At 43.8% G+C, this 19,703-nt stretch overlaps 1 protein-coding gene across 1 annotated transcript in view; it reads right to left on the reverse strand.

Moving 5' to 3' along the window:
• Window positions 1–2,482: 2,482 nt before the first annotated feature.
• The window catches only part of GFOD1 (glucose-fructose oxidoreductase domain containing 1), a 62,784-nt gene continuing 45,563 nt past the window's right edge, over window positions 2,483–19,703 (reverse strand). The window contains exon 2 of the mRNA XM_044294411.1: window positions 2,483–4,129. Coding sequence (XP_044150346.1) covers window positions 3,210–4,129 — 920 coding nt within the window. The 3' untranslated portion in view covers window positions 2,483–3,209. The remainder of the gene's footprint in view (window positions 4,130–19,703) is intronic.

The raw sequence follows: 19,703 nt of genomic DNA on the forward strand, positions 1-19,703 counted from the left end.
CATGACTTACATGTACACATGCCGGAGGCTGATCACGTGTACTAGTAGTAGTATCGGAGAGCAGCTATGTGTGTTTCAACAGAGCATCCACAACGCAAAATGAAGGTTTAGCTGTAACTTGGACTGGCCACAGGTTCTTTCAAGGTATAGATGCAGATATAACTTGGACTGGCCACAGGTTCTTTCAAGGTATAGATGCAGATATAACTTGGACTGGCCACAGGTTCTTTCAAGGTATAGATGCAGATATAACTTGGACTGGCCACAGGTTCTTTCAAGGTATAGATGCAGATATAACTTGGACTAGCCACAGGTTCTTTCAAGGTATAGATGCAGATATAACTTGGACTGGCCACAGGTTCTTTCAAGGTATAGATGCAGATATAACTTGGACTGGCCACAGGTTCTTTCAAGGTATAGATGCAGATATAACTTGGACTGGCCACAGGTTCTTTCAAGGTATAGATGCAGATATAACTTGGACTGGCCACAGGTTCTTTCAAGGTATAGATGCAGATATAACTTGGACTGGCCACAGGTTCTTTCAAGGTATAGATGCAGATATAACTTGGACTGGCCACAGGTTCTTTCAAGGTATAGAAAACTCCTATAAATATAAACTAATAGCCCAAACTCAAATAAACAGAAGATAATATATACAATATATCAAAATATTTTATTGAAACATAATAACACAGAATATAATAAAGGTGAAAAACAGAACGGGACAGAATGTAAAAGCCCCCCACTGATCCCCTGCAGAGCGGAAACAGCACAGGTATATAGGCCAGACACAGTCGACATAGAGAGTAATACATATAAGGCCAGTCAGCCACACAACCCTACAAATAGTTAGCTCGGTTATACATAAAGTCTAAATGCCACCTGGCATACTGAGCACAGCACAAATATATAGCCCCCTTGATATATAATTATAATGTTTCAGAGTATCATCAGCAAAATAACAGGAGTAAACCACAAAACACCCAAAAATAAATAATAATATAAAAAAAGTCTAATAATCCAGGCAGTATGCGCAAATTTCAACTGATGTAAATTTTGCATCATATAGTAACATGTAGGGCAAGATCAAATAATAGAAAAATTAATTACCCATATTGATACATGGTCTGGTCCACCTGGCAAGGCTACTATCTCAACGTGCGTTTTGCCAACCCACTAGCATCGTCAGGAGTTGACTGTGTCTGGCCTATATACCTGTGCTGTTTCCGCTCTGAAGGGGTTCAGTGGGGGGCTTTTACATTCTGTCGCCTTCTGTTTTTCACCTTTATTATATTCTGTGTTATTATGTTTCAATAAAAATATTTTGATATTTTTTTTTATATTATCTTCTGTTTATTTGAGTTTGGGCTTTTAGTTTATATTTACAGGAGTTTTCTTGGGCTATGGTACTGGTTAGTCTTTCAAGGTATAGATACAGATAAACCGCCCTCGTTTCTCATTTGTATACCTCAAATTTAGAAACATCTCTATATGTCTATTGCAGAACATTGTTTAAGCCAAGCTAGTGGTACTCACTACAGGAGATATCAACCCAAATAGGAAATACATCTTCTAGACTGAGCAATTTAATATAGTGGGTCACTTTTTTTAAGAGGATTAGGGCTTTTACACACAGCTGTAGTTTCTGTCCGTGTGCTATCCACACCTGCACGTCCCTTCTGTGGCCCCGCAAAAATAATAGACCATGTCCTATTCTTGTCTGTTTTGCAGACAAGGATAGGACGTTTCTACAGAAGGTAAAAAATAAATGGTGTCATGGTGCAATAACACTGGTTAAAGGGGAACGCCACTTATAACTATCTTCTGATGTCAAAGGTGTTATGTCCAGGGATGTAATTCTCCCAGCAGTGTAGAGGGGCTCTGGGTAGAGTGCTGCATGGCACATTCCTTTTAGGAGTCACATTGCACTGTAATTGCATTAGCTCTGGAATTGCTCTGAAATGAATCATCAACACTTTACTGCCACAAGGTATTTCTAGTATTTGCAGTGAGAGCAAAAGCTTCCAAGTCATAATAGGATGTGCTACTTGAAGTTCTTAAAAGGGTTGTCTTAAGATGTAAACTTATCCTCTATCGACAGGATAGGGGATAAATATCTGATCGTTGGAGGTTTGACTGCTGGGACCAATCATGAAAACAAGGGCCCCAAGTCCCCCGAATGAATGGTGACATGGTTGAGCACGCTTCCACTCCAATCATTCTCTATGGGACTAGCGGAGATAGCTGAGCACTGTACGTGGCTATTTCCAGCAGTCCCATAGAGGATAAGTGGTGTGTTATTGCACATGCTTAGGGTCCATTCACACGTCCGGAACAGGTGCGGACCCATTCATTTTCAATGGGGCCGGGATGTTCTGTCCGCATCCGCACTACCGGATCTGCCAAAAAATAGAACATGTCCTATTCTTGTCCGCAATTGCGGACAAGAAAAGGCATTTTCTATGAGAGTGCCGGCGATGTGTGGTCCGCAAAATGCGGAACGTACATTGCCGGTGTCCGTGTTTTGTGGATCCACAAAACACATACAGACGTGTGAATGGACCTTTAACCACCTCTCCATTTATTGTAGTGGGAGATTGGTGGGAGTCCGACTCCTGACACCCCCGTTAATCAACTCTTTGAGGAAGCTGTGGCACTCACCAGAACTACCACAGCCCCCACGTAGCTTGCCAAACACAGTGCTGTCCATTGGATCACTTGAATGGGACTGAGCTGCACCTTGGCCATGTCACCGATGAACATGACATGACTGGCCTAAGAGGCCTAAGCAATATTAGAGCACTGCGGTGTCTTCATACAGCTGATCATGGGGGTGCCGGGAGTTGAACCCCCACCAATCACCTACTGATGACCTATTCTGAGGATAGGCCATCAATATAAAAATCAGACGACCACTTTGAGCATTTGATTTGAAATTCACATTTTTTTATATGTAAAACAACCTCTTTGAAAATGTACAATGATGACCGATTTCTACAGCTTGAAGCTTAATGAGGCGCTATAATCCTGGATATTTATCCCATTCTGATAAATGTTCATAGCTCGTCAGCTATGGAAAGAGTCAGCTCCTTTCCGACTACAGCAGTAATAGATAAATGCTTAACTTATGGCATAAACCTGTACCATCTGCCTATATACATAAATACCAGAGCAGCATACATTTACAAATGCTAACATCTACCATGCTAGCAATACAAGGACATGCGGCTCCTGCGCAGCGCTTCGCTTATTAAGTAAGCCGGGCTTAATTCAGGCTCCTCAGTCATAATTACTATATTCTGCCATTCACTGGTCTGGTTAGATTTTTTTATCATGTCCACTACACAAAGAGCATGAAGACAGTCATCAAAGGTAGCTGCCATTGTCAGCGGCCTGCCGTCCCAGGTTCTCCTGTCCTCCTGGTCCTGAAACGCCTGCCGTACCGCCTGCACCATTTTGATAGTCCCTATAAGATATGGAGAAGGAATATCACTAAAAGCCTTTTCAGGCAAGAGGGAATTGCTGATGGGTGTGGAGTCTTTTAAAAGTAATTCTTGCTCGGAGGAATTGTTCCTCTGTCCATAGAGATCCGTCCCCGTTACATTTAGTCTTCCAGATGATCCGACAACTGTTACGTCTTGTTTAAACTCCCCGGGGATGTTAAAGTTGAGGGTAACGGTACAGCACACTCCACCTTCAAGGACCATCTGAAATGTGCAGAAATCATCGCTGGTTATCTGTCGGATTCCATTTATATGGTCTGTGTGCTTTACAAAAGTTTTCAAAAATCCGTGGACCTTCACTGCTTTCTGGTTGGTTAGGAAAGTCAAGAGGTCTATAATGTAGCTACCAACAGAATGCAGTCCACCACCACCCATGAGATCATCACAGCTCCAGTTGTACTTCTTTCCCAGTAGACTTCCACTGTGGACCTGGACCTCGCACACTTGAAGTTCTCCCACATATCCTTCTTGGATCAGCTGCTTCATCTGTACAAAAGCAGGCAGAAACCGCAAGACATTCCCCATGATGCTCAAAAGTTTAGGATAATAGTGGGCAGCCGACATCATTCGGAAGGCATCAAGGGGTGTTGCTGTCCTGTCACAGATGACGTTCTTACCAATCCCTGCAGGAAAATAAGAAAAAGATTAGACTTATATATTACAACATCATGTTTTATGGCAAAAAAGTGTATAATGGGGTACAATTACTAATCCTGTCTAAAATACAGACTGCGTAAACTAACAGTAGGCAGTATAAAGTGGCGCTAAATGTATCACAGAGGCTCAGACTGGTTGATAAATTTGGTGCTGAGCCAGACAGTTTGGGCTAATTTTACACCATCAGTTGCCGCACTTTGTGCCAATTTTGTGCACAATGTTGCACCTTATGCCAGCCCCTTTATTCTAAACAACACCCTTTAAGCCATGCCCCCTTGTCAACCGAGTAATTCTTTTCGGCACATTTGCTTCACAGCGTTAATTACTGCTGAGAGCTCATTATATACCTGGTCATTAGCAGAGAGGAGAGCTGGGTGGTCCCCTGGGGCATCAGCCTACCGGGAAATATCCCTGTAGGATCTATGCCCAATTTCCCCTTAGTCCTAAATATCCATGATCTCCTGATTTCATCTGCCACCTCCTGCTAATTCAGCTGGAAAAAAGGTCAATCAGCAGCAGGTGGCGGTGAAAGCCAGAAGTTCTCAGTTTCTGGTTAAAACCTAGCAGCATAAAACTGGTGACAGATTACCTTTAAGACTTAAAGGGCTTCTGTCAGCCCACTAAACCGTTTTTTTTTTTTTTTGGTTAATAATAATCCCTACACTGCGAGCTCCCTATACATAAGCTAAATATTCATTTTTGTTCAGTAGATTTTGTTAAAAAGCAATTTTTATAATATGTAAATTACCTTGCTACCAGCAAGTAGGGCGGCTACTTGCTGGTAGCAGCCGCATCCTCCTCTCATAATGACGCCCCCTCCGCTGTGTGAGTGACAGGGCCAGGGAACGGGATCGTTCTCTGCTGGCCCTGTTTGAATTCAAAATATCGCGCCTGCGCCGTACCTGTCTTTAATCGGCGCAGGCGCACTGAGAAGCGGCCGCTCTCTCGGCCGCTCCATCCTCAATGCGCCTGCGCCGGGTGTAGATGTGACGTCAACGGCGCAGGCGCATTGAGGATGGAGCGCCGACAGAGCGGGCGCCTCTCAGTGCGCCTGCGCCGATTAAAGACAGGTACGGCGCAGGCGCGATATTTTGAATTCAAACAGGTTTAGTGGGCTGACAGAAGCCCTTTAAAGCAACCAGAGCTCAGCTTTCATTCTTCCAGAGGAATTTCAGAGATGAAAACTGAGCTCTGATTGGCAGCTATGGACAACAAGGACAGTCTTCATAATGACAGTTTTCATAAAGACGGCCCATTATTTGTAGTACAATGGACACAGACAGGCTAGATAAAAAATAATGACCATGAATGGTGTGCACTAGCTAAGCAGACTAGCAAGGATGTAGCAAACGCACAGTAATCACAAAATCTCACCATTTTATTTAGGTATGTTTTAAGGGGGTTATTTACCCCTGGGGACCTGTTTTGCAGATCCCTCTCGAGGCGAAACCCAATCATATTTCACCTGATCCCTGGCAATGGGTTCCCGCTCCACTGTTCCCCCTCGGGCGCTGCAGGCCCTACATCAACGCAGGTCAGGTGGCCGCTGCAGCCAGTCATTGATGAGTCAGCCATGAGTCATGTCACTGGGTCATGTAAATATAAGAACCACGGCACTCGAGAAGTCGTTTTTCAAAATTCAATTCATTTATTAGTTGTCCATCCCAAAAGGATCTTTTTTATATATATTGCAAATTGGCCAACGTTTCAGTCCTAATAGGACCTTGATCACGGCCTGAAAATAGTTATAATATTTTAATATTACATAAATGCAGTTTTATAGAACAATATATAAATGGACTTTGTTAGAGAAATAAGCAAAAATTATTATAATATTATAATCTCAAAAGATGTCTACTACCAGTAGAGAATCAGGTATATAATCAGGTATATAATCTGACAAAGAGATGGAGGTGTGGCAGAATATATATCGCGATATCTCGCGATATCTCGGCTTGACCGATTACGCACGGACCTCCCCCAGCTCCATTTAAAGCCGGGTTCTTCACTAACCCTGGCGAGTCCTCCCGGTTCCTGATGATCTCCAGCAACAGGTTGGTAACGACACAGCTACTTTGTGTCTCCACTGCGATTCTGCGCTATTTTGCCGCCTCTAAAGATGCTCCTGCCGTTCACAATTAGTCTGGCACTATATGATTGCAATATATAGTCCCTTACCTCGCTTCATGCCTCCTATGGTCACCACTTATGATTTGTCCGTTCGCTTATGCCCCCCTTATAATGCGCATATTGATGTACCTTGTCTATAACTTTGCTTTATATGCTTTATATACTTGGACACTACCTACCCCTGGCATTATCATTAAACATATATGACTAATATCAGCTAACCTCTTTTTGCTCATATATCTTCCCCCTACTGCTCTCATCTCACTCTGTATCATTAGAATTCCTGTTCTCAATTTTTCCTACCTCCAATTATGATTTTGTTTGTTTATTTATGAACTGTATATTTACCTCCTTTTGATGATAAATATCAATATTAAGGTTCACCTTTGGTTCTAATAATATTCATACATTATTCTTCTATAAGCCTCAATATGCAATAAGTAATGCTCTTTGTCTAGTATATAGATAGTGTGGATATATGGTACTGAGATATGGGATCAATATTACTATGACTAAACCCGTTGTCAATACTCCTACCTATTTGACCCTTTGTCCCCACCATATCTTCAATACACTATCTATTAGACTCATTAAACAGCTATTTTCTATGTCTATAATTACTATACATAAGATGATACCCTGTATGCATATTATGCCATATTGTAACACACCTCTCGATAATTTCCCTATATATAGGCGCCCACACCGACCCTGCTAGACCATACGAAGACCATTTGCACGATATCGCCTTATCTATCACCATATATATTCTGCCACACCTCCATTCTGCCACACCTCCATCTCTTTGTCAGATTATATACCTGATTATATACCTGATTCTCTACTGGTAGTAGACATCTTTTGAGATTATAATATTATAATAATTTTTGCTTATTTCTCTAACAAAGTCCATTTATATATTGTTCTATAAAACTGCATTTATGTAATATTAAAATATTATAACTATTTTCAGGCCGTGATCAATATATTTGCAATATATATAAAAAAGATCCTTTTGGGATGGACAACTAATAAATGAATTGAATTTTGAAAAACGACTTCTCGAGTGCCGTGGTTCTTATATATACATATGATTGATTTCTTCCACTGAGCACCGAACATCATATCCAGGAGTGCCATCCACTACAATCAATACATATACTGGGTCATGTAATGCATGGGTGACACATCACCGCTGCGGCTAGTCATTGGCTGCAGCAGCCAAGTGACCCGTGTGAAACTAGATGTTGACAAGAGGAGACCCAACACCTGTGATGCCCAAGGGGGATCAATGGGCATCAGGTAAATATGATTCTTACCACGGGTCCAGCCATGCTGGGGGTCTGCAGAAAAGGTCCCCAGGGGTGAACAATCATTTTAAGGAGCATTTGAAATAGGGGGAAAAATGGAGCGTGGGAATCTTGAGTTACATGTGAGATTCATTAAAAGTCCATATAAACTTTCAGTACAAAACTGAGATTGAGAAGCTGCTGGCAGGAAATCAGCTCATGTGAACATAGTTTAATCTTTCTCCAAACGGACGCCAAGTGCTTCTCCTCCACTGCCACCAGCTGGAATTCCATGTATAGCCCTCTGAAAGATAGCGAATTGTTTATTCATCGCTATATTCTGCCCTGGGAATGTGATACAGCAAGGGCTCGAATGAAACCATTTTATAACCGTGGGAACGCTACACGTTTATTAAAAGGAATTAATAGGGGGACACTTTTATCTTGTCTGTTGGAGTTATTTCTGCAAGTGAAATGCCTCTAAAAATGTCTCTAGTTCTCTAATGTTTAGAGCCTTTTTAATGACACTGGTGGTTTTAGTGGCGTTTTCTCAATAATGTCTATTTGTACAGTGTTTGAGTGTCTTTTTGCAATGAATATTGAAAAACCTACTGAAATCCATGGAGAAAATTGCCAGAAACGTGGCACACCTTCAGCATGCTGCAAAGTAAGAAAAAAAAAGGCCACTGACCAAAAAAACATGACAGTTAAAGGGAGTCTTTCACGCCGATTCACCGTATTAACACAGCGCATCACTGCAAGAACGTAAGTTAGGCCGGGGCCGGCGCATGCGCACGGTAAACTGTGATGCCCCGGCCAGACTGTGGTCATTCAATGCGCACGCGCCGATTTCGCAGTCATCGGCGCAGGATTACGGACGGGAGGAGGGAGGTTAGAGCAGAGACCAAGGGCGGGCAAACGCGGTGGAGGGGGAGTGGATTCGTATGAAAATGACCCAGGGGCCTGGGCACAGGGCGTTGTAACGCCACCCCTGGGCACCTTCACAGCCTAATTTGCATATGGATTAAAAGTGTTTTTTTGGGGCAGAACGATGAAAGCAAGGAACATACGGTAAGCACAGTTTTGAAAGGGGGGATGCCGTGGACATAAGTCTGTTGTTAGGTTAATAGGGTGAATCGGCGTAAAAGACTCCCTTTAATGTCAGCCAGAATTATTACACGTTATGACAGTATCAAGTGTCTGTCAATGTAATGACACCTTCATCTGTCACATGGCTTAGGCGCAGCTCAGCAGCATTGAAGTGAATGGGGCTGAGCGCGATACCAAGCATAGCCGCTATACAATGTACGGCGTTGTGCTTGGTAAGCTGCAAGAAGGCAGCGGCGCTCTCAGGAACCCTGATGTCTTCTCAAAACAGCTGATCGGCAGTGGTTCAGGATGTCGGGCCCCCACCGATGAGATACTGATGACCTATCCAGAGGATATTTATATTTATGCTATTTATATTGGATGGTCAGGTATGAAAAATTGACATTTTAAAATGGCACATATGTGGTTAAAAATAGTTATGCAACAGACCACATTTATTATGTGTTCAACTTTTTTAAACAACTTCTATGATTTTCTTTTCAGACTTTTTGCACCTAAAGTGTAAATAGAACTCATTTATGTAACATTTTAAAATGCTGTAAATTTCAGACACCTCTGAACTGTTATAGAGGACACATCTGGGCAGACATTACAAAGCACTCAAGTGCTGAGACTGGATGTGATGTGTGACTTGTGAAGAGCAAGTCATTACTTAAAGGGGTTGTCCAGCTATACATATTGATGACCTATCCTAAGGCCTCTTTCACACAGGCGAGTTTTCCGCGCGGGTGCAATGCGTGAGGTAAACGCATTGCACCCGCACTGAATCCGGACCTATTCATTTCTATGGGGCTGTGCACATGAGCGGTGATTTTCACGCATCACTTGTGCGTTGCGTGAAAATCGCAGCATGCTCTATATTGTGCGTTTTTCACACAATATAGAAGTGAATGGGGCTGCGTGAAAATCGCAAGCATCCGCAAGCAAGTGCGGCGCGATTTTCACGCATGGTTGCTAGGAGATGATCAGAATGGGGACCCAATCATTATTATTTTCCCTTATATCATGGTTATGAGGGAAAATAATAGCATTCTTAATACAGAATGCTTAGTAAAATAGGGTTGGAGGGGTTAAAAAATTTTTTGAAATAATTTAACTCACCTCATCCATATGTTTGCACAGCCAGGCTTCTCTTCTGTCTTCTTCTTTGATGACCTGGAGGAAAATGACCTTTGGTGACGTCACTGCGCTCATCACATGGTCCATCACATGAGCCATCACCATAGTGATGGACCATGTGAGGAGCGCAGGTCATCAAAGAAGAAGTCAGAAGAGAAGCTGGGCTGCGCAAACAAGTGGATGAGGTGAGTTAAATTATTTAAATTTTTAACCCCTCCATCCCTATTGTACTTTGCATTCTGTATTCAGAATGCTATTATTTTCCCTTATAACCATGTTATAAGGGAAAATAATAAAATCTACACAACACCTAACCCAAACCCGAACTTCTGTGAAGAAGTCCGGGTTTGGGTCTGGGTACCAAACATGCAGATTTTTCTCATGCGCGTGCAAAACGCATTAAAAAGCTTTGCACTCGCGCGTAAAAATTGCTCATTTTCCCGCGACGCACCCGCTTCCTATCCGGCCCTCACACGCGACGCCCATGTGAAAGAGGCCTAAGGATAGGTCATCGATATCTGATCGGCTGGGGTCCAACACCGGGCACCCCTGCCAATCAGCTGTTTGATGAGGAGGCGGCACTTTATGTGAGCAGCGAAATAGCGTAATTACAAGTACTCGCCTCCTCTTCAAATAGCTGATCAGCCAGAGTGTCGGACCACCGCCAATTAGTTATTGATGACATATCCTGAGGATAACATGATCAACATTGTGATTTATTGTGACAATTCTAAGGGCCCCTTTACACAACCCAAGGTCTTTCTTGATAACTGGCTCATTTGTTGTGTGATTGCAACTTCCGTGTGGCGCCAAAAATCCTCATTTGTTGTCAACACATCTTCCTGTGTAAACAATTAAATTGTATGGGGATGAGTGATCAAATTGACGATCATTGATCCCCATAGAGTAGTGATCATTGCTGCATGTAAATGCAGCTAAACAGTATGAAATAGTTTACCTTCTACACTTAAAAATATTGCAATTCAATGTGTGACTGGTAGAGGTCAGACCCCCCAACAATCAATAAAACGAAGGTGCTTTTGTGATTGCTGGAGCATTCTGGACCATTTTTTTTAATTATTTAAGCACATTGCCGAACATACTGGGGTGATTGTAAGGCCCCTTTCACACAAGCAAGTCCCACGCATCGGACTCGCAGCATGTGTCAGTGAGAGCACCCGTCCTGAGCTTCCAGTACTGCCAGGGTCGCATAGCATTATATTGATTACTTAATGCTGTCAATGTTATACAAGACATTCTAGAACTGTAAGGCCCCTTTCACACGAGCGAGTTTTCCACGCAGGGGCAATGCGTGATGCGAACGCATCGTGCCAGCCCGGAATCCGGACCCATTCTTTTTAATGGGTCTGTGTACTTGAGCGTTTTTTTTCACGCATCACTTGTGCGTTGCGTGAAAATCGCAGCATGTTGTATATTCAGCGTTTTTCACGCAACGCTGGCCCCATAGAATTGAATGGGACTGCGTGAAAAACGCATCACATCTGCAAGCAAGTGCGGATGTGATGCGTTTTTCACTGATGGTTGCTAAGAGATGTTTGTTAACCTTCAGTTTTTTATCACGCGTGTGAAAAACGCATCAATGCACATTTCACACGTGCGATAAAAACTGAACCACTGAACGCAATCGCAGACAAAACTGACTGCAATTGCTAGCAAAACGGTGCGAGTTTTCCTAAATGCTCCCTGAACGCATCCGGACCTAATCAGTCACGCACGTGTGAAAGTTGCCTAAGGCCCCTTTCACACGAGCAAGTTTTCCGTGCGGGTGCAATGCGTGACGTGAACGCATTGCACCCGCACTGAATCCTGACCCATTTATTTCAATAGGTCTGTGTACATGAGCATTTTTTTTCACGCATCACTTCTGCGTTGCGTAAAAATCGCAGCATGTTCTATATTCTACGTTTTTCACACAGCCCTGGCTCCATAGAAGTGAAAAACGGATTGTATCCGCAAGCAGGTGCGGATGCACTGCGTTTTTCACTGATGGTTGCTAAGAGATGTTGTTTGTAAACCTTCAGTTTTTTATCACGCGCGCGAATAACTCATTAAAACGCATTGCACCCGCACAGAAAAAACTGAACAACTAAACGCAACCGCAGACCAAACTGACTGAACTCGCTTGCAAAATGGTGCAAGTTTCACTAAACGCACCCTGAACACATCCGGACCTAATCCGTCATGCTCATGTGAAAGAGGCCTAAGGCCTCTTTCACACGGGCGTCCCGGATTTGCTCCAGATGAGTCGTATGTGCATTGCAGGCGGGTAGGCACGCAATTGCAGTCAGTTTTGACTGCGATTGCATTCTGATGTTCAGTTTTTTTTCGCGTGAGTGCAATGCATTTTGCATGCACGTGAGAAAAAAACTGAATGTGGTACCCAGACCTGAACCCAGACTTCTTCACTGAAGTTCAGCTTTGGGTTAGGTGTTCTATTCATTTTATTATTTTCCCTTATAACATGGTTATAAAGGAAAATAATAGCATTCTTAATACAGAATGCATAGTACAATAGGGCTGGAGGGGTTAAAAAAAATAAATTAAATTAACTCACCTCATCCACTTGTTCGCTCAGCTGGCATCGTCTTCTTTCTTCTGCTTTCAGTACCTGAAAAAGGACCTTTGATGACGTCATCACGCTCAGCACGTGGTTCATTCAGCAGGACCTGCGCTGACGTCACTACTCTCACCACGTGGTGAGCGTGATTACGTCATCAAAGGTCCTTTTTCAGGTCCTGGAAGAAAAAGAAAGAAGACGATGCCGGCTGCGCGAACAAGAGGATGATGTGAGTTAATTATTATTATTTTTTTATAACCCCTCAAGCAACATTTTAGTAAGCATTCTGATTAAGAACGCTATTTTCCCATGTTATAACAGAAAATAATAAAATCTACAGAACTCCTAGCCCAAACCTGAACTTCACTGAAGAAGTCCGGGTTAGGGTCTGAGTACCACATTCAGTTTTTAATCACGTGCGTGCAAAACGCACTGCACCTGCGCAATAAAAACTGAACAACACAACGCAATCGCAGTCAAAACTGACTGAAATTGCGTGCGCACTCGCGCGGGTTTCCTGCAATGCACACGCGACGCATCCGGAGCAAATCCGGGACGCCCGTGTGAAAGAGGCCTAAGGGTTAAGCAGCATTATAAATCAATATAATGCTATGCAACCCGGTCAGTGCTGGGAGGTCAGGACAGGAGCTGCTGCATACTCACACTGCAAGTCGGATGCGTGGGACTCGTTCGTGTGAAAGGGGCCTAATAGGTACTGCAGTTTCCTGTTTATTTGAATGAGTTGAGCCATAGTACCAGGCAGCTGTGCCTGCACAATGAATGACCCTTTGTTTTGTGAATGGGTGTGGGTCTCAGACCCCCCCAATCTTGAATTGAAGGGTTATCCTAAAACCAGGACAGCCTCTTTAAAACAAAATAGGGAAATTAGATTGTGAGTGTTAGGCCTCTTTCAGACGGGCGTTGCTGGAAAATGTGCGGGTGCATTGCGGGAACACCTTGAAATGCGTTCGGGTCTGGGATCGGTGTTCTGTAGATTGTATTATTTTCCCTTATAACATGGTTATAAGGGAAAATAATAGAATTCTGAATATACAATGCATAGTACAATAGCGCTGGAGGGGTTAAAAAAATAATATAAAATAATTTAACTCACCTTAGTCCACTTGATCGCGTAGCCCGGCATCTCTTCTGTCTCCTTTGCTGAACAGGACCTGTGGTAAGCATTCATTGCAGGAACAGGACCTGTGGTGACGTCACTCCGGTCATCACATGATCCATCACATGATCCATCACCATGGTAAAAGATCATGTGATGGAACATGTGATGACTGGAGTGACGTCACCACAGGTCCTGTTCAGCAAAGGAGACAGACGAGATGCTGGGCAGCGCGATCAAGTGTACTAAGGTGAGTTAAATTATTATTATTATTTTTTTAACCCCTCCAGCGCTATTGTACTATGCATTCTATATTCAGAATATGTGAAAGGGGGAACGGTCATGTGAAAGAGGCCTTACAGATTTTAAACGTTTAGCTTCTTCTTCAGTGTGCAGCATGCATGTCTCTGAGATCACTCAGGAATGTGTTCTTATCAGCACAATTGGGGATGGGTACTATCTTACTATCTCTAACCCACTACATTACAAGGAAAACTTGTAAACTATTACACAGAGTATTAAACAAAATTAAAGGGGACAGAACCAATCAGTACAAAAATAGCCTTACAATACAGTCTTCTACTTGAAATTGTGATTGTTATTTTTTACTGCTGTAATGTAACTTTTACATCTTGTGTCTAAAAGTAACCCTCTCAGAAGTGTTCATACTTGATCCCTGACCTTGTAACATACTAATCTCAGTATATAGACCTTCATATAATGTGTATCTTACTGGATAAACAAAAATTACCAGAGCGGAAATATGCTTATTTATAATGAACAACTGCTTATTGTTTCAACATTTTATTTTCCTGTAGACATTGTTATTGTTTTTTTTACGTTTTATAGGGCATAGAAGTTGCAATCATCCAATCATTTTAGAGACCTGTCCAACATTCACCTCCAATTTGTTTTCAAAGTCTTAGGGCTCATGCACACGACTGCACTGTGTTTTGCCGGCTGTGTGCGTTCCGCAATTTGCAGAAAGAAACGGGCGGCCCATGATAGAAATGCCTATTTGTGTCTGCAAAACGGACAAGAATAGGACGTTCTATTTTGTAGAAATGTATGTGCTTTTTGCAAAAAGAGCATGCAGGACTTTTTTTCAACTAAAAAAAAGACACTCAAATGAAATGAACGGACCCAAATATCGTCAATTTCAGTTATGTGCCAGGGTGCCAGGCCCAGAGGACTGGAACACTTGCACAAAAACGCAACCTTAGGGCTCTTTCACACTTGCGTTATTGTCTTCCGGCATAGAGTTCCGTCGTCGGGGCTCTATGCCGGAAGAATCCTGATCAGGATTATCCTAATGCATTCTGAATGGAGAGAAATCCGTTCAGGATGCATCAGGATGTCTTCAGTTCCGGAACGGAACGTTTTTTGGCCGGAGAAAATACCGCAGCATGCTGCGCTTTTTGCTCCGGCCAAAAATCCTGAAGACTTGCCGCAAGGCCGGATCCGGAATTAATGCCCATTGAAAGGCATTGATCCGGATCCGGCGTTAAGCTAAACGTCGTTTCGGCGCATTACCGGATCCGACGTTTAGCTTTTTCTGAATGGTTACCATGGCTGCCGGGACGCTAAAGTCCTGGCAGCCATGGTAAAGTGTAGTGGGGAGCGGGGAGCAGCATACTTACCATCCGTGCGGCTCCCGGGGCGCTCCAGAGTGACGTCAGGGCGCCCCAAGCGCATGGATCACGTGATCGCATGGCACGTCATCCATGCGCATGGGGCGCTCTGACGTCATTCTGGAGCGCCCCGGGAGCCGCGCGGACTGTAAGTATACTGCTCCCCCGCTCCTACTATGGCAACCAGGACTTTAATAGCGTCCTGGCTGCCATAGTAACACTGAACGCATTTTGAAGACGGATCCGTCTTCAAATGCTTTCAGTACACTTGCCTTTTTCCGGATCCGGCGTGTAATTCCGGCAAGAGGAGTACACGCCGGATCCGGACAACACAAGTGTGAAAGAGGCCTACTTGTTCAATGTATTATTTAGTAAGGATAAGCTATTACTAGAGTGGCAATTGGTGATGTCGTCAGGCACATGATCGTATGTATTTTGCGGTCCACACACCGCGGATCCGCTAAATACGGATACCAGCTGGGTTTATCTGGCACTTTCCTCATTCCCTATTATAGAAATGCTTAGTCTTCTCGGCAAAACAGAACGGCCATATGGATGTGGACAGCACATGGAGGAAATCCGTGTGCTGTCCATCTTCTTGCGGCCCCGTAGAAATTAATGGGTCCGTGTCGAAATTGCAAAAAAAAATGCAGATTGGATGCAGGACAAAAATACAGTTGTGTGCATGAGGCCATAAGGCAGACACACAGGCGTGAGTTCACGGTGAGAAACTTGCAGCGTGTGGCAGTGAGAGCTCCCGTTGTGAACACTGCTTCTCTGACAGGATCGCACTGCCTTAGTTCAATAGATTGTAATTCAGTGTAATTCAATAGATTTCAGGTCTCTCAGCCATATAAATCGTTATAATAAGGGTCCATTCACATGTCCGTTGTTTCTTTCCTGATCTGTTCCGTTTTTTGCAGAACAGATCTGGACCTGTTCTGTACCCATTTATTTTCAATGGGTCCTGAAAAAAATCGGACAGCACAATGTCCGATTTTTTTTCAGGACCCATTGAAAATGAATGGGTACAGAACTGGTCCAGATCTGTTCCGCAAAAAACGGAACAGATCAGGAAAGAAACAACGGACGTGTGAATGGACCCTAACGCTGTGCGATCCTGTCAGAGGAGCAGAGGTCAGAACGGGAACTCACACTGACACACGCTTCAAGTTTCTCGCACTGAACTCGCTTCGTGTCTGGCCTTAGTCATTTGGGAAATATGCACCAGAAAATGCCCACTCTTCCGCACTTTCAGGATGTTCCTTTGTTTAGGGTCTAGCACACCATTTCCACTTTACATTAGGCCTTCTTATTTCTAAGGAGAATACTCTTTCTCTGCACGCGCAGCTAAAAAGCCCATACTCCTGTCAAAATGATAAAACTACTGGGTAAAAAAACTAAATCTGTCCAGGGCTCCACCAATTAACATAATACTAGAGCACTACGACCACTGCTTGTTCGGTTATGTAGGTCACAGGCTAGAGTCAAAGGCGAATGCCGTAAATTCCCATGGCAGGAAAAGGCAGTATAAATGGAACAATAAAACCTTGTATTAGCTCATTAAAAAGACATAGACATGAATGCACTGTATACAAGGGTTAGTTAACAAGCTGCAGGCCTTATTTACAAGGCAAACAGAAGACAAGAACAAGGCCAAGTGGAAATATACTTGACCTATTACTTTATTCAAAGACATCAATGGCTAAACCTCTAAATAAATGTTGAAAGGGACGCTAAAAAATAAGCATACCAAAGGACGCTGCCAATCACATCAGATAACTACTTAGAAAACGAATGACTTAGGCTACATTCACACAAACGGATTTAGTTTCCGTGTCTATTCCGTTTTCTTTTGTGGATTGGATGAGGACCCATTCATTTCAATGGGTCCGCAAAAAATGCGGACAGCATACCATGTGCTATCTGCATCCGTATGTCTGTTCCGTAGCCCCGCAAAAAAATAGAGCATTTCATATTCTTGTCAACTTTGCGGGCAAGGATAGGCATTGTTACAATGGATCCACAAAAAAAAACAAAAAACGGATGCAATACGGATGTCATCCGGATTTTTTTTTTTGCGGACTGCAAAATACATACGGTCGTGTGAATGTAGCCTTATCCTCAGCATAGGTCATCAATATCTGATCGGTGTTGTCATATGATCAACTGTTGGCTGTGGCACCCTATAATATCACATTCACTGGTCGCATGGTCTAGGCGCAGCTCAGTCCTATTCAAGTGAACGAGTCTGGGCTGCAATACCAATCACAGCTGCTATACAATGTACGGCGCTGTGCTTGGTAAGCTGCGAGGAGGCCACAGTGATCACTGGAGCAAAACGACCTCCAGTGTCAGACCCCACCAATCAGATATTGATTACCTATGCTACCTATTAGAGTGGGTTTGCATTTGCGTTATGGAATTCCGTTATAACTCTGTTATAATGGAACCCCATAACAGAATTCTATAACACGAATGAGAACTAGTGGCTTGCCCGGCGGGGGCGGTCCGCCCTGGGTGCCGGCTCTCAGGGGTTGCCAGAGCCTAGAAGCAATGAGCACTTCTATCACTATAGATGGAGGCGTTCATTGCTGGAGCACAGGGAGCTGCGGTCCTGTCACTCAGCTCCCTGCGCTCTGTCTCTCCCGCACTGAATGGTGAAGCAGGAAGACTTCAAGTTCTCCCCGCTCCACCATTCAGCCTGCCGGCACAGATCGCGCTGCTGGCCTGTGTGGGTGGAGCCTGTAGCCCGGAAATCTGTATAAGCTCCGCCCACACCGTGCTGCAGAGCGATCTGTGTCTGTAAGGGAGAGAGAGGACTGTGAGCTTCAGGAACGGGACAAGGTGAGTAGGTACTGTGTATTTTTTTTATTTAACAGAAGGCATTTCTACTATGGTGGGGGCACAGAGGGTATTTCTACCATGGATGGGACACATAGGGCAAAATTACTACAAAGGGGGCACAGAGGGCATTACTACTACAAAGGGGGAACAGAAGGCATTATTACTACTACAAAGGGGGAACAGAAGGCATTATTACTACTACAAAGGGGGCACAGAGGGCATTATTACTACAAAGGGGGCACAGAGGGCAATACTGCTACAAAGGGCATTACTAGTATTAGGGAGGCACAATGGGCATTACTACTATGGAGGGGGCACAGTGGGCATTATTATGACTACAAAGGGGGCACAGAGGGCATTACTACTACAAAGGCGGCACAGAGGGCAATACTACTACAAAGGGGGCACAGAGGGCAATACTGCTACAAAGGGCATTACTAGTATTAGGGAGGCACAATGGGCATTACTACTATGGAGGGGGCACAGTGGGCATTATTACGACTACAAAGAGGGCACAGAGGGCATTACTACTACAAAGGCGGCACAGAGGGCAATACTACTACAAAGGGGGCACAGAGGGCAATACTGCTACAAAGGGCATTACTAGAATTAGGGAGGCACAATGGGCATTACTACTATGGAGGGGGCACAGTGGGCATTATTACGACTACAAAGGGGGCACAGAGGGCATTACTACTACAAAGGCGGCACAGAGGGCAATACTACTACAAAGGAGGCACAGAGGGCAATACTGCTACAAAGGGCATTACTAGTATTAGGGAGGCACAATGGGCATTACTACTATGGAGGGGGCACAGTGGGCATTATTACTATGAAGGGGGCACAATGGGCATTACTATGAAGGTGCACAATGGGCATTACTACTATGAAGGGAGCACACATGGCATTACTACTGTGAAGGAGACACAGAGAGCATTACTCTTGTAAAGTGGGTGGGCATAACTGTTATGGGGCACTGAGTGGGCATTATTACTATGAAGGGGCACAGAGGGCGTTATTACTGTTATGGGGGCACAGTGAGGGCATAACTACTCTGAAGGGGCACAGAGAGGGCATTACAACTGTGAAGGGGCACAGATAGGGCATTACTACTTTGAAATGGGCACAGAGAGGGTATTACAACTGTGAAGGGGCACAATGAAGGGATAAGTACTTTGAAGGGGCACAATGTGGGCATAACTACTGTGAAAGTTGTACAGTGAAGGCATAACTACCATGAGAGGGCACATATCTGGACAAAACTACTGTGAAGGTTGAAAAATGAGGGCAATACTACTGTAAGGCCTCATGCACACGACCGTTGTTGTGTCCGTTGTTCCGTTTTCTGTGATTTTCTGCGGACCCATTGACTTTCAATGGGTCCGTGGAAAACTCGGCTAATGCACCGTTTGTCATCCGCGTCCGTGATCCGTGTTTCCAGTACGTGAAAAAAATGTGACCTGTTCAATTTTTTTCACGGGCAACGGTTCGCGGACCCATTCAAGTTAATGGGTCCGTGAAAAAACACAGAGGCACACAAGATTGTCATCCGCGCGTCCGTTTTTTTCCTATCATTTGCATGGCAAACTTGACTTAGATTTTTTTTCACTTTCCTTCATGTCTGCTGATCCTCCAAAAATAAAGGAGGACACACGGAAACAAAAACGGACACGGAACAACGGAACCTCTTTTTGCAGACCGCAAAAAAATACTGTCGTG

The sequence above is a fragment of the Bufo gargarizans genome, chromosome 5 (genome assembly GCF_014858855.1).
Source record: "Bufo gargarizans isolate SCDJY-AF-19 chromosome 5, ASM1485885v1, whole genome shotgun sequence".
NCBI lineage: Eukaryota > Metazoa > Chordata > Amphibia > Anura > Bufonidae > Bufo > Bufo gargarizans.